The sequence below is a fragment of the Strix aluco genome, chromosome 1, assembly GCF_031877795.1.
Source record: "Strix aluco isolate bStrAlu1 chromosome 1, bStrAlu1.hap1, whole genome shotgun sequence".
Classification (NCBI taxonomy): Eukaryota; Metazoa; Chordata; class Aves; order Strigiformes; family Strigidae; genus Strix; species Strix aluco.
This window is the reverse complement of record NC_133931.1, coordinates 81,802,726-81,818,467: the sequence shown is the minus strand read 5'-3', so window position 1 is coordinate 81,818,467 and position 15,742 is coordinate 81,802,726. Positions and strand designations below refer to the sequence as shown.

The following is a 15,742-nucleotide window of genomic DNA, read 5'->3' as shown; positions in this document are numbered from 1 at the left end:
TTTGTGCTATACCTGCATTCTATTGAGTTCAGTGGTTTCCATCTCTTTAGAACAACTGGAAAACCTACAGCAAAATTTTAATGTATTCAAATAATTTTTTAAAAACTGACAGATGTCCAAGACTGAAAAAGACAGTTTCTAATGGTGTACCTACCTGGCTTCAAAAAGCAACAACTGAAACAATTTAGCAATGCAAGAAGAAATCCTTTAGATTTTTTTTATGGTAAAGCATCCAGTATTCACGCGCACAATATTTTCATTAGGAAATCCCTCAGGTCATCATATGAATTTAGCACTAATATGGAAATGGAAGATAAGTCACTCACTTATTGTGGAACTCATAGATTTCCTGCATGTTTCCAAAGATAATGTGTTCTTTGTTTACAATACCAGGTGGGATCTCCTCAACTCCGCTTGTCATTTCCCACAGATATGTCTGCTCAGAACAAAAAAGATGCATGAAAAGTCATGATAAACTCTGAACAGAAGCACCCAGGTACTTGTAAGCATACATTCCTGGAGAGAAACTGGGGAAAGATCACACAGCATCATCATCTCCAATTGTGACAGTACCTGTTGTGTCAAATATACGTTGTGATTTTGACAGTGAAATCCATGTTCTAAACCTGACAATTTAAGACAGTCCCTGAGACTTCATCATTTAAAATGCATAGTGTTCTTGACAATCTCTAATGCTTCAGGATATTCCTTATCAAGGTCATGTCTGCAGTCTAAAAGTTCATGCTTTGTGCAACAGCCAACACTGAACATTACTTACTTCAGCATAACAATTACTGGGCACTTTTCCATGGAATCTCTCTGAATTTCTATTCAAAAAGTCAGCTAGTAGCAGAACATGTGATACAGATAATAAGAGAATTAACACAAGCTCTTCTCTATTGCTAGCAAAGCAAATAAAGTAAACCCCTCCTTTTTCCCCTCCCCTCTCTAAAACAAAAAACCCCACACTTTCATGAATTGGGAAAGCAGCAAATGCTGAAACTCATTACTGACAAAAGCAAAACATATAGGATGAATTCTGAAGTGGCTGTTATCAGATGTAATTCCAAGCTTCTTCTTAATAGCAGAAAAGATACTTAATTTGGCCCTATGACCGCAAACCAATCATGCTTGGCCATTAAAATCAGAAAGGAACAGAAAGCAACTGACTGAACCCTGTCTTCAAAGATCAGTGAAAAAAACAAAAACTTACATCCATGCATTCCCGGAGGTCTCTTACATAAGCCTTTTCTGTCTGAATTAGCTCAGCCATAATGAACCTTAGGTGACAACAGAAAGAATAATCAAATCTCAGTCTGTTAGATCATTATGAATGCATAATAACCAGAATACATCTTTCTCCTCATCAGCTTTTGCTTTTTCCACTGCTGCAAGAAAAAATGAGAACTGAAATGTGAAGAGAGACAACAGATGAAAGAAACATAAGAGGTAACATCCCTCCCATTACTAACCAGTGCAAAAAGAAATGGGGAAGGAGATGGAATTTTTTCTCAAATGCTTTTCACAGCTACAGTCATTTAACTGTTGTCCTCCCTCCTCCCCTTACACACTTATTTCATATTATTTATAAAAAGAAAAAAAAAAAGCATGTTAAAAAGTCTAACATAGTTTTGAAAGTTTAAGATTCTGACATGCTAGAATTATCTGTAAGAACAATCATGTGAATAAAAGGCAATAGGAGCTATTGAGTAATATCACTCTCTTTTTACCATTTATCCATTTCTAAGCTGCCAGACAAGCCATGACAGTTGTTTCATTATCAGGATTGATTTATGCATTCTCATTGATTAAAAATAAATAAATTTATTACTCTTTCCTGCGGGCAGATTTTCGTTTTTCTTCATTAAGCTCATGAGCAGCATCGCGCAGTTTCACCTCTGACCCAGGGACACTGGCTGGGATTATATCCAGCTGCAAGCTTTTGCTCTTTAATAAAGAAAGGAAGAATTGATTAAGGAAGGAGACAGGAGAAAACAATAGCTAAATTAAATGCAAGCAAAGCTTTTTTGTCTGTCATCACACTCAGATTTCTCTTACCGATTTATTGGAATCGGAGGAAATACCCAGAGCTTTCTCTAAAGAGGTCCTGTATTTCTCCATGCGCAGGGAAAAGTCTCTGTACCTCTTATCCACTGCTGTGACACATTTTTTAATCTCTGTTGCATGAGCATGCCCTTTTTCACAAAAGCCATCAGCCAGCTGTATCAACAACTTCACCCTCTCTTTGGTTTGCTATGAAAACAGGAAAATATCGAACAGTCACTAGCTCTACCTGTCATGAAGGGGGTCATTTTGCTTAACCTGCTACTAAGTGCAGTTGGAGAAGCCATCAAAGGAATTAGCTTCCTCCTCTCTCTTCCCAGATCTCCTTTAAACAGATACCTTTTTCTTAATAAAAATAGCACAAGATGAATATAGGTTTCCTTGGATTTTATTATTACATGACTAGAAGCAGGTTGTTTATTTTTCTTTCAAAAATGTGCTCCATATCTAACCCACAGATTAAAATTCTGCTAGGCAAGCTTTTCAGAGCATGGGTATTCTCCTCACATCAATACAAAGGGGTTCTGATGCCAAAAAGGGTATTTTGTTCATTACCACTGAAGCGCTGGTAGTAGACCTGGCTCACAGTCTCAAGAATCTACCTCCTTTAGATATCACTGAAATGCTGAGATGGAGATAAATCTTGTTATATGCTTTACACTTTAACGGATTAAGAATATATTGTTTCGATCTTTTTTATATTATGTCGTCTTGTCACACAGTTGTTTAGCAAAAACTAAGAATAAGAGTGTTTTTCCCAATTAACAAGTTGCCTAAGACTATTCACTTTCTTTTATGTAAATCATAAATCATTCACAATGGATGAGTTTATACCTCCACCTCTGTCTCTCTGATACCATGTCAAAACTTACTGTCAGGCCAGTGGTAACAGGGAGTTAAGCAAAACAGTCAATAAAAACTTAACTTTTATGTCAGTTGCAAAGTCAACAGTGTTTGTCCCTTTTTTTTTTTTTTTCCCCTCCCCTTTTTCCCCAATTCTTTTGCTTTCCTAATGGTCCCTCATCCAAGCATTTCTTTTCTCTATGGAATTGGCAAGGGCTAATACATCCTCCCAACAGGTAGCAAAATGCCAAGGGAGTGGCACTAACAACATCCTTTCAAAAGGGGCACCCACGTCATCTGCTGACTGACAGAGGAAACAGGGGGGGCAGTGGTGCTCTGCACACTGGAAGGGATCCAGCAGAACAAAGGCTGGAGCCAAACTCGGAAGGAAGAAAATCCATGTTTGAAAAGCAAAAGTGATCTCTGTTCTTTCTGGATTCTCTTTTCTCCCTTCCCACATGTCCCATGACCAACTCCATCTCCAAGCCTCTTCTCTTCTGAGGTGGTCCTTCAGACAAATGAACACTTGCTTACTTTCTTGGGCTCTATTTCTCTATGAAGATGGGAGAGCCAAGGGGTGGAAACAGGTGACAGTCTGAACAGGTGACAAAACTAAACAGAGACAGACAAGGCTACATAAAGCTCAGGTACTTAAGTCACACACTAGTTGCCCGTCTTTCACATGTGAAAACTGGTAAACCTCACAAGTGACATCTGCATCTCTGTATAGGCCTCCAGAGATACAGAGTAACGTAATGTTACCATGGCTCAAAAAAGTTACAGCAGAATCACAGAATACTTCAATAAAATGAGCAACCTAACAAGTAAAGCTTTAATTTTTCTACTATCTTCTAATTAAATCACAGCTGAATAATAATATGCCTCGTTGTATTTTATATCCTAAACGAATGTGCAGTAATCCTCAGACACGAGGATATAAAAGTGAAAAACAAAGGCCCTGCAATGTTCATAGGTATTTTTAAACTATCTTACTACTATTTTTTCTTGAGAAATCAACAGCACATAGACCTGATGGAACAGTGATTATCTTCTGATTATCTTTTAGTTTATTCTGTTCCCAGCACAAATACAGAGAGAAAGCCACTGCAAGTAAACAGATCTTGATGGACACATCCTTGGGTTTTTGGGTTTTTTTTGTGGGTTTTGTTGTGGTTTTTTTTTTTTGGGGGGGGGGGGGGGGGGGGAAGTGGAGAATTTGGGTTTTTTTTGTTTGGTTGTTTTTTTTTTTTTTAAATCTTACATAATTTTATTTATTTTACCTTTGCTGTGATCTGAAATTCTTCATGTTCTTTTAACAGCTCTTGAGTGTGCTGGATACTGGAGCCAGTGGAAGTATGTGTGGATAAATAAAACTCTCCATTGTCATGAATCCATTCCAGAGCCTAAATAAAGCAATGATGAAGGAAAATTAAGAGAGAAGGCAACGTACTTTTGCCAGTAAAAACCATATGTAATCAGTATTTCACAAACACAGATCCGCCTCAGGTAAATTTTACTCTATGCTACCTGTGGCAATCACTTAATATCTCTACAGTATCAGACAGTTTGTAACTCTGAAATAATTCACTTAGTCTATGAAGCAATGCTTAAAGAATTAAACAACTGACACATGAATCTGGATACTTCAGAGAAGTCCACTACTACAGGACTACAGTAGTCCACTATTAAAAGGTTCTAACTATGTCTATAGTTTTGTTAGTGTACTCCCCAACTGAGCAAAAAAATCACTGTTTTGGTGCAACATAGGACAGCTGTACTCAGAAGCATGCATTTTGCAACTTGTGAAAATGTACATAAGACTGCCAAATGTGTAGGCTAAACTTCCTAAGGACATAAGATTTAACTATCATTTCACTGTTTAGTTGACATGTATTCCAGACTCACAAAGTATGGTCTGTAGTTACATGTACTTCTAGAAATTAAACCTGCAGTAGAGGAGGAAGGGGGAGATGTATCAGTTAATGTATGTATAGGCAGTAAAAGTCAAGAACCAAGAACTGCAAACTAAAATTGTTTCCTTTCCACATCCTGGCACCTTACTTTCTCACAATTACGAACTATGCTGATCCATGTTATTATCTGTGTTCTACCCACATTAATATTTGCTGCCCTTTTAAGCAGTGGTTGTGAGGAATCCTATTCTATGACTACCAGAAAAAAAAAAAAGAGAGTCCTCTCAAACTCTCACATAAATAAAAAATGTAACTGAAGACTGATATTAGCAAGTTGTTTTGCAGCTCTAAATACAGGCTACTATACCAGTATGCAGAGGCACATGAACTTAGAAACTTCCTGGTTCTGACAAAGACAATATCAGATGTTCAAAGAGTTAATACAGCTTGCTTAGAACTGTCTTGTTACTAAATGCATGTGTATCTTCTGTGTCTTCAGTAAATGCATACAGCACTAGACAAAAATTTAACACTCTAAGAGAAAAAGTAGTAGATTGCTAGTGGGTCCTCATTCTTCCTTTTATCTCTCATACTTTCAGTTTACCCTTTTATCTATCCACCTTACTAAGAACAAGAAAAGTTTTATCTTGGTGTACAGTAGATAGTATTCTTCAAGAGCATAACCTTACACTGAATCAGAAAAGGCACTGTCTGTATTATAATTCCACCAACAATTTAAGCTCATCAAGGCTGTGACTGAGTAACTCTTGATTCTCTTCCTTCCACTTAAGATGCTTTTGCCTCTTGGTACAAAAACTAAAGCGAGTAGAAAGCTTTCAAAACTGAACACTGAATGTGAATGCTAGGATGCCATTTACCTAGTCACATACCAGTGCAGATGCAAGCCTGATGAGATGGGCCTGTACTTTTCAAGTGTCACTGATGGAAACAAACCAACAACTCTCAGACTACTGTCAAGAAAAGGGAGATTTCAACCAACCACCTGCATGATACCCCTTGTCATTCCAAGGTCAATCTTTGCAAATGAAGACTGATTTGGACAAGCAGCATGGCTGTCACTGATAATACAAACAACATTCATTTTGCTACTTCTCGCTTTTAACTTTTTAACCTTTTTTGGTGGGTTTATTGCACAATGCTGGAATGAATGATAAATAGAAAAGATCCCCTCCCCAAATGTTGCCCTTTCATAAAGTTTTGGCAGCTCTCTGGGGCCACAATATGACAGAAAGTTCATCTCAATATTAATTCCTACAGTTTAGATCAGTTCTCATTTCATGTGAAGCTGAGGATTGTATGGTGGAGACACGTATCACCATACAAGAACTGGAGAAATCAATCTGGTGATCAGGTGGGCCCTTAACTCTGGAACAATTTGAAAGCCTACCATTGCCCTCACAAACTACTATGATATCTGCTCCCATTGCAGGACATCAAGTTCTGAAAGCAAAAAGAATGGGTTCTTTCAACTTCCAAACAAAAATCTAAATGAAGACAGCAGCATTTCCATCTTTTGGCTAATCAGTGTGAAGTCCATATATAGTTTACTTTGCTTTGTGATGACTGAACTGGTGATTGCTGAAAAATGGGATTTACAATTAAAATGCTGACAAATCTTTATTTCCAGTGTTTGACTGTTAGTCAGTAATCTCTATACAAAAGCAAGTAGGTCATGTGCTTGGCAGAGGTTGAAGTTAAGGTTATTCAAAAGTGGGGTGGGAGGCAGGGAAGGGGTGGTGTTGGTGTTTTAAAGAGGTATTAATCTTTAACTTCACTCCAAGATTCATCTGGCATTACTTTCTTTGTGAAAGCATGAAAGATAAGACTTTAGAAATGTCGCAAGAGACCAAAACAGACCACTAGGATTTAAGCTTCTGTCTACACTGGCTGTCAGAAAGAAAAAAAAAAAATCAGGTTGAGTCCTTTAAAGTAAGTCTAACTATATTTCACACTATGGGCGTTGTGTCCTTTTCTGCAGAACAGGAACAGATAGCTTCCTTTCTTTGTCCTATATCCAGTCAAAAAAAAAAAAGTAGTATGAAAACCACTGCAGGTCATCCCAATTACAAGTCCTGCCTTGGAACCCCCTACTTATTTTTATGTCCTGTATTTTGATTAGCAAAGGGGATTTTTTTCTGTGTGTGGTAGCTACTTAATAGTTCTTTCCACACTGATAAATTCAACAAAATACAAAGAGGTGGATCTATCATGCAAGAAAACATGAAATCAAGTACACGCAGAACTGCAAAACCGAAGTCATTCAGTTATTATTTAATGAGTTATCCAACTTGCCAGTTTTCTAGAACTGCCAATCAAATTAATTAGATATTCTTTTCCCCCAATATCTGAGAAAAATGTTTCTGCCTGTTACTTCCCTGGTGAAATTAGGTGTGTGTGTAAAAGTTAACAAGCCTAACAATTTGTCAAACACAAGTTTGCAGAAATGAGATTCACGAGTAGCAGATCAAGCTGGCAGAAGCAAAACACTACCTTTAGGTTACATCAGTAAAGACACCCTGCCTCAACAGATTTAGTTGTTCTGTATTAAAGGAAAGACAAATAATTTCAGTTACTTTCTATATTGAGATTTTCCAGCCATTTGAAACATCGAAGTCAATACCAAATTTGTTATTGTGGGACAAGACAGGGTACGTCACATTGAAGAGGATTTTTATATAAAACCCTCACCTGTTTAGCGCTTCTTTCAAACACCACGTACTGTTGGCATTGATCAAGACGTCTTTTACGCATGGTCCAATAATGCAGCACACGGTTCTCCCTCTGGAAGAGTTCATTCAAGATATCTGAAGAAATGAAAATAGTTTCAGAGGTTATGACAACCAATTTTGAAATATCACATTAAAATCAGTGGAATAGAATACTATGTATTGTAGAATTTACAATATACTTACTGTTTCTATTACTTTTTGTTTTGCTCTTTTTCCTGATATTCATGAAACACAGTGTTCCTTTTTCATTATTATTTACAGAAATGTTGGTTGGTTAAAGAAACTAGAGATGCAATTAAAACTTACTACTGACACCTTTTTTCTCTCAAATATTTTTCATACAGGGACTGCCACTGTTTATAACAGAAATGAAAATGTAGGCTGATAAAGATGGTTCTTGATGGGGTTTCCTCAGAAAGAACAAGTATGCACAAGAATCACAACATGCTTAACATCTCATATCAAATCATAATAAAAAATAACTTTTCTGAATATGCCAGTCTCCTATAAAATATTTTAATAATTTAATACATACGGGCAAATACATAACCCTAGGTCACTACAAGAACAAATGGAACACAAATAGATACAGAAACCCAAGTAATAAAAAAATAAACAATTACTAAGTTTGTAATTTCCCTTCAAAAAAACCCGATCAAAAGCAACAGCAGTATAATTGAGTAAGTTAACTTGTTCAAATATGAATGTTCATTGAGCCTTGAGAGAATTCTGAGGTAATCAAATAGTTAACTCAACAATTTGTTATTCCATTCCTGAGTATCGGAAACTGTCTGCCATTGAGAAATCACATCCAAATTCCACTGTTAACCTGCAATTCCACATGTCTGGGTTATAAATTCTTCCTGGATAGCAAAGACCTTCTGCTTACAATATGCAGAATATCTTATCTGAACAATGCTTCTTTAACGTTTATTGGTTTTCTTCTTCAAACAAAAAAATCCTAGCAGTTTCTTGTGAAGTTCACTTTACCCACTGCTTCTTCCAGAGTAGCAGCCCTACTAGACTTTGTAGCTACTGCAAACCCGGGCGGCGAGCTGAAATACATGGAAATGGGGACACCCAATGTCTCTGCCAGGCAATTCTGTTGGAAGCGCACAGAACCCAAGGTGAGGTCTACCAGAAGCACAGGAGACCACAGAAAAGACTCATTCTTCACAATAACGCTTTATTTGCTTTTCCTCTTATACTCACAGCTGGCTATTTTCCATAATTACGAATGTAGGCTATCAGGTGCTAGGCTTCTTAAGGCCTCTGCATTCCCCTGCCCCACTGTGCAGGTCCCACCATGCCTTACAGCCCAAAAGCTAACAACTCCAAGAAACAGTTTGACACAGAAGCTCAAATAAAGGGACCCTGAGGGGAAAAGCACCTCTCCCTCTCTCGGTGATCTGGGACCAACTGCAACCACTTGTCACAGCCTTCCTGAGGATTATGAAACCTGTCTGCATCACTGTCAACAGCCTCCTGCTGGGAAGCACTGTATTCCCACTCGCTACAGAGTGTTGAGATCACCCAGGACTTGCTTTTGGTTGGAATATGGTCAGTGTGGCCAAGGCTTTCTTCCTGCTGGGCAGGCTACCCTCAAATATGCCTCAATTAATCTGTCCCTTAGCCAAGCCATGAGCTGAACTCCTATGTGTCTCACCTGCTTTCTCAGTTTTATTTCTGCCTTACGCCACATCCAAAATGCTTGCTCAGAACATCCGCCACATTTCGCTGGACAAGGTGGGGGGGTGGGACATAATTATCATTATATGATGCAATACGCCCAACTGCATATACCATATAAAATGAGGCATCTTAATAGTGACGCAAGTGAAGCAGTTCTGACAAAGAGCAAGCAAGACGAATTTAGCTAATTGGAACAGCATTTGTTCTGTCAGGACATGATACAGATGGCAAGCCAGTGAGAGATATTTGGCCGGACACCATTAGTGTTACTGCCATTAATTTCCTGAACTGACAAGGAAAAGAAAAAATATTCTATTAAATACTCAAAGGAAGTTATAGAACATCAATATTTAATACTAGGTTTGGATGAGCAGCTCTAATCTCAAGCCTTCTGAACTACAGTTCCTGTTGTTGTTATTGTCTTTGATTCCAACATTTGTTAGGATTGCTTCCTAAGCTTTCACCTTATTCTCCAGCCTCAGAGAGCTTTCAGCAGTCTCTATGCATGGTGCCCTCTCTATCAATCTATCTAAAAACATAAGCACCACTAGACAAGTTCCTGCACTATGTTCAGTCGCAGCCCATACAGCTGAGACAGAGGTAACAGAGCAGCACACAAAAATCAGCAGCAGAAGCAAAGATGAAGATGCTCCTTTTATGTGCTTACAACAATCATCACTGACTGAATCCACCTGTCACAGCAGTTTAGGCCACAACCCCTTCCTAAAATTCAGCTTTGGCACGGTTTCTGATACAGTATTTGGATACTCATAACTGCAGGTTAAGGAAATTATTTACATCTGCATGAAGGAACAAAAGGACACCTCTCAGAGTTCAGTACCATTGTGATTCCTGTTTCCAATTAAGCATGTGCTTAGCTAAACTTTGCCTAGATTAAGACATTGCTTTTCTAGGTATCATAATCTGCAGCTGGGAATAAGGATCAAGTATGTCGCCGAATGAGGTTTTTGAAAAATGTTCAGCAGTTCTGCAGAAACTCAAGGGTTACTAAAGTTTTGAAAGTGTTCATTTATGTACTGATCCCAGTCTGGCACACTGTTTCAAGCATACACCTGAGTATGAGCGTGTAACAGTCCAGCAGAACACGTGTAACCTCTATTTCACCAAAATGAAATAAACACTATTATATTTTTTCCTCTATCTATTTAGAAAAGAGATGAAAAGAGATCTTTTTCCTTACATGCATACATGTATTACATGGCTTATGGGGGGAAAAGCGTTAGAGCACATAGCTTACTTTTCCCCTGCTTGGGGATTTTTGTTGCTTTTCTTGTTGCTTTTTAAACATGTATCATTCATCCAGGATCTTAAATGTACCCAGAGCATGCATAGCACTGCAGTTCTGACATATAATTATTCTTAAGGACATTAGCAGAGACCTTTCTACTCTTTCCTCATCTGAATACATTCACCTTTCTCAGAATGCCTGTTTCTCCACGGATTTCAAAACTGAATTTTTTAAAAAGTTTGTCTGAAAGCCCTAACATTTTTTTTTTTAATACTCAACAAGTGTGATTGCTACAACTTCCTGCTTGCTTCTGCTTTGTTTTCTTTGCCTGCTACTAAGAGAAGAGCTAAGTGACAAATGTCAGCGACACTTCTTCAGTTATTGATACTGCCAGCATTTGTGTTGAAATTTTGTACAGTTCTACAAACATTGATGCCTTGGGGACAGAGGAAAAACAATACTTTGTCTTAGCTCCACAGGCTCAAAGTTTCAACTGCCACAGTCCAACTATTTCCTTAGAGTGAAAAGTATGGCCAATACTCTATTATCTTTCCAACACAAAAAATTCATCATGGAGATTTTCAGTTTGAGTACTATCAGATACATGAGTAAGTTTAACACAAACTGTTTTCCCCTTGTAGTAAAGTGAAGCAGTGAGCATGTCCTTTTCTAATAGAGTCATCAAGTAAGTTAGAGTGGAAGTGACCTCTGGAGGCCATCTGTTCCAATCTCCTCCTCAAAGCAGGACTAACTTCAAAGTTTTTCAGGGGCTTGTTCAACTGAGTTGTTAAAAAATTCCCAAGGGCAGAGATTCCACTACCTCTCTGGGCTACCCAGTGCTTTCTCACTCTTGCTGTAATACTTTCTCCTTATATCTATTCAGAATTTTCCTTGCTGCAACTTTTTCATCTGGTCCTGTTGCTGTGTTCCCCTGAGTTTGGCTCCATCCTCTGCATAACTCCCCTTTGGGTAGCTATAAACAGCAATTAATTAGACATTAATTAGACTTCTCTGGTTTTGAGTCTGTAGCATGGCCTCAGTGTGCAGTCTCAGCTTCAAAACACACTGAGCAGAATATGACTGGCAAGTAAATCAGTAAAATGCAGTATTTATTTCTGAATCTCTGATCTCTGCCTACCTCACCCATCAGTTACGCATACCCTATTAATTTCTGTACTTTTGTCCCTGAAAGCCCTACAGGTTTCTCTCTCTACTCCATTCCCCACAGTGCATGTTACACCTTAAAGCTGTAATAGTTCTTTCCTGCTTCACATCAGCCCCACTACCTATCTACACATCTAATTTAAACATGATGTCAGTTATCCTGTACTTCATGAAGTTCCTTAATACTGATTCAACTATATGAAGGGCCCAAGGGCATTATTCAAAGGATTATCTTGTATCGTGCTGGCACTCCCACCGAACTCACAGAATGCACCACACTAACACACTGTAAGCTTACAGTGATCAGCTTCCATTTGGCTTCAGACCAAATATTATCTTGTGGAAGTTTACTATCTCATTTTCTCAACAAAAGCAGCACATTTGAGTCTCAAACTGAAAGAATATTAAGTGCAAACAGGAGATAAATAAATTCAAAGCAACTTCATTTGGGTATAAGAGAATTTGATGACTGGCAGCTCCTTCAAAGTGTGCAAGCAATTTTAATTATTTCCTGTTAAGCCTGACAGGACGCTTTACACTTGGGAAAGCTTCATTCCCCCATCATCACACACACCACAGGACATGATGATCATATTCTTTAGAGAAAAAAAGAACAAGAAACCTCTTACTTTTAACTTGTTGTTCAGGTGCTTTGATGTGTGTCACCATCCCTGGCATGTTTACGCTGTTCCTGTGCAGGTATTTCAGGAAGACATCAGCATTCCTCCGAGCCAGTGTGCAAGCCTAGAGAGTCAGCGGTATTACTTTATTTGAAGGTGCACAAATATACATCCAGAAAGAGATGAAGGATCTTCCTCATCCCCCTTTTGTGCATTTACCACTCCCTCCTATTTTAGAAAGTGTTGCTTGTTAAATCCTTCTATAAGTAAGCCAGCCCAACAATTAAAATAGTTTTCCCAACAAATAGCAGTTAATCCCTACTTATCTGGCAGGAAAAAAACCCCAAAACAACAAACCCAAATAAAATACCATTCCTTTTATCTTTTATCCTTTTATCTGAAGATCCTGAAAAGCAATTACCCGCTCTAGAGCTTTCAGCATGACTCAGAGCTCACAGAGAAGTTTGTTTTGTGTATGTGCCATGTGCCACAAAGTTATTTATTGTACAAACAAAGTGCACATGCTTATGTACTCACCTGGATATTCCAAAGCATCCACCAGTACTTTAAACAAAAAGTAAACACACCACTGAAGTGAAACCAAAAGTGCTAAAATATTAAGACATGCCCTTAAAAAATGGGCAAGGCCTCAAGAGGTTTTAGTCCTCGCCACTGTATTGCCAACACTCAGCTCACCTAACTTCTCCATCTTAATGTACACCAAGTACTACATATGGGCTGGCTGCCTTGTTTTTAATAAGCAGAACATGAAATACTACTTTAAAAGGTTAGATAAAGGTAGCATGGTTTGATCCAGTAACAAAGACACTAAGTCATTTCTCATACTGTTTTGAAATAAAGATTGGTAACTCATATGTCAGTTGTAGAAAGATCTATTTGACAATATACTTAGAGCTGTGCTAATATCATTTTGAATGTTCTCATCTGTGCACTGAGAATGAAAAGGCTTTTAATAAAAATAAGTTTTACACTCTTAGTCGTCTTTCAAGGTCACTGTGGAAACAGCCTCTGGTCACAGGGTTAGTTACACTGCTTTGCAAGAATCCGTTACACATTTATTCGGTATGATCAATAACCTTCTTCACTAGGGCATTAGTTGGAGTAAAAACCTTTCATTTATCTACAGACTATTACAGAAACACAACTATTCCCAGATCCTTGTCTAGCAGTTTCCTTCTCCTGTACTCTACTGTAGTCCAAGCACATGTGAGAGAGCTGCTCTGATGCACAGGCAGCAATGGCACTATGTGACTGTCACTTCTCCTCCAAAGCAGCAGCCTTTAAGCATTCTTTAGAATGACAGTCGCTCAAAGCAGTGATTCCCAATTCCTCTTCAGTCACAGTGGGAGACTTGACATCTATTGAAGTTCAACAGAAAATATATTTATAAAACTGTCTACAATTTTATGCACTTAGCAGTATTCTCCTAATCACTGTCAGAAGCAGTTAACGTGTCACTTCCCACATCTTTGCAGTTTGGGACATGCCTATAGCTTTTGAATGGGCACTGTTACTTTCCACATACATTTCAGCATGGTAAGAGTGAGCATTTGACTGCACATTTCCCAAGACACAGAAGACCACAAAAAGATAGCAAACAGTACCTTTAGGAACGCCTCTTTCTGTTCCAGGTGTTTGCTTATCATGGGAGTAACATGATCTGTTTCAGAGTTGGGACCCAGTTTGTCTGCTCCCCCACACCAGTCTTCTTCTCGCTTATATTCTTGCTCCAGGCTTTCCAGCACACTGCACACCTATCAGGAAAAAGTCCAACCCAAATATAATTCAGTAAGACAAAAATTCAAGCCAAAAAAATGGAAAACCAATCTATCCCTTACATATAGGTTAGTTTCTGACATGTTTTGACTGGGACTTAAGAGAAGGCAACAAACTTTGTAGCTTTGCAGGCATTCACCTACTTACGTGGAATTGCTCAGAAGGCTATCTCCACCTCTGCGACTGTACGGTTCAGGACAAGCTTAAGATATGACTGCAGAGAAAGCAACCTTGCCAACCTTCCCTCTAACTGCTTTGGGGACAAGCAGGATGAAGCAGATTTTTCTCTGACTCGCACACAAAACCCAGAATTAGCCATCTGAAGTACTTCCACTAAAACCTCTGTGTAACTTGTTTGTGGTTTAAGCAAAACTTCCTGAAACAAGCAGAAATCCACTTGTACATTGTGTACATTGTTTCATCTTGAAAATGTTTTACTGGACTTTTCTCAATTAAAAATAATCTGAGAAGTATTAAAGGGAAGAGTGATAGAAGAGGCAGATGAAGATTTCTGTCTTCACCAATAATGACTGCACTTTAGTAATGTACCTCCTTTGAAGTTTGCTAATTGACACAAGTGTAGCCAGACCAATTACACTGTAGTCTCTTAGCAGGTAGTACAATTTGTCTCCTATTAATTTATCATAGAATGGTTTGGCTTGGAAGGGACCTTTAAAGATCATCTGTAGTCCAACCCCCCTGCCATGGCCAGGAATATCTTTCACTAAATCAGGTTGCTCAAAGCCTCATTATTAAAAATGTCTTCCTTACATCTGATCTAAATCTACCCTCTTTCAGTTTAAAACCATTAGCCCTTGTTCTGTCACCTTGGTAAAAAAAATCTTTGTCTTAAAACACCTCTTTATATATTGAAAGGCTGTAACACATGCTTTCTCTTTCTAAGGCAGCTGGTAAGAGGATTTGTTCTTTGCATTTTCTGTTTAACTGCAGTTGTTATCAAATTAGTAAATGTAACCAAACCTAGTCAACCATTTTTTTTTTAGGTAATGCTGTTTTACGTCACACTGAAGAATTAACCAAGGGGGACAGAGATCATGTAGCACTTCTTTACCTGTTCAGAAGTTTTGTAGAAGGCAACAGAGGCATTCACAAGCTTGAGACGGTCCTCCATCTTCAGCATCAGTTGTTGCCAGTGGGAAGCAACCTTCTCTGCACACTCCCGGATCATATCCATATCATAGTGATTAGCCTGAAGCATTGCCTCTGCCTTCTGCTGAACCTGCAGGGCACTCTGATGTGTTTTCTGACAAGAGGTGAAAATTCAAGACTTCAGTGGAGCACTTAATTTTCTTGAAGACTTCAAAGGCTCACATTTTCATTGTGTCAATGCCACGTCTATACACATGCACAAACACCCATCAACTAAAAATAACCATCTAATATTAGTCACTGCATGATTTTACTATGCAAATACAAAGGAAATAAATCCTTTCAAGATTTAGCATCAGATAAACAATGACTAGCAGTTTGTAAGCAATAGCCATTGTCTAGCATTAAGCCACACATGGCATATGTATGTTGCAGTACACTTTATTGTAATTATGAATTTCAGATTGATTTTCTTTCCCTTCATGGTGAGGAAAAAGAAGATAGAAAGGATGTATCTTATTTTGGCTTGATTGCTTTTGC

At 38.3% G+C, this 15,742-nt stretch overlaps 1 protein-coding gene across 4 annotated transcripts in view; it reads right to left on the bottom strand.

Moving 5' to 3' along the window:
• TRIO (trio Rho guanine nucleotide exchange factor) overlaps positions 1-15,742 on the bottom strand; it is a 254,994-nt gene that overhangs the window by 93,206 nt on the left and 146,046 nt on the right. For all 4 annotated transcript variants that reach the window (XM_074826110.1, XM_074826120.1, XM_074826140.1 and 1 more), the window contains 9 exons: positions 15,165-15,356; positions 13,921-14,070; positions 12,305-12,419; positions 7,530-7,645; positions 4,188-4,310; positions 2,059-2,253; positions 1,832-1,947; positions 1,214-1,280; positions 327-436 (listed from right to left, as the gene is read on the bottom strand). In XM_074826110.1, coding sequence (XP_074682211.1) covers positions 327-436; positions 1,214-1,280; positions 1,832-1,947; positions 2,059-2,253; positions 4,188-4,310; positions 7,530-7,645; positions 12,305-12,419; positions 13,921-14,070; positions 15,165-15,356 — 1,184 coding nt within the window. The remainder of the gene's footprint in view (positions 1-326; positions 437-1,213; positions 1,281-1,831; positions 1,948-2,058; positions 2,254-4,187; positions 4,311-7,529; positions 7,646-12,304; positions 12,420-13,920; positions 14,071-15,164; positions 15,357-15,742) is intronic.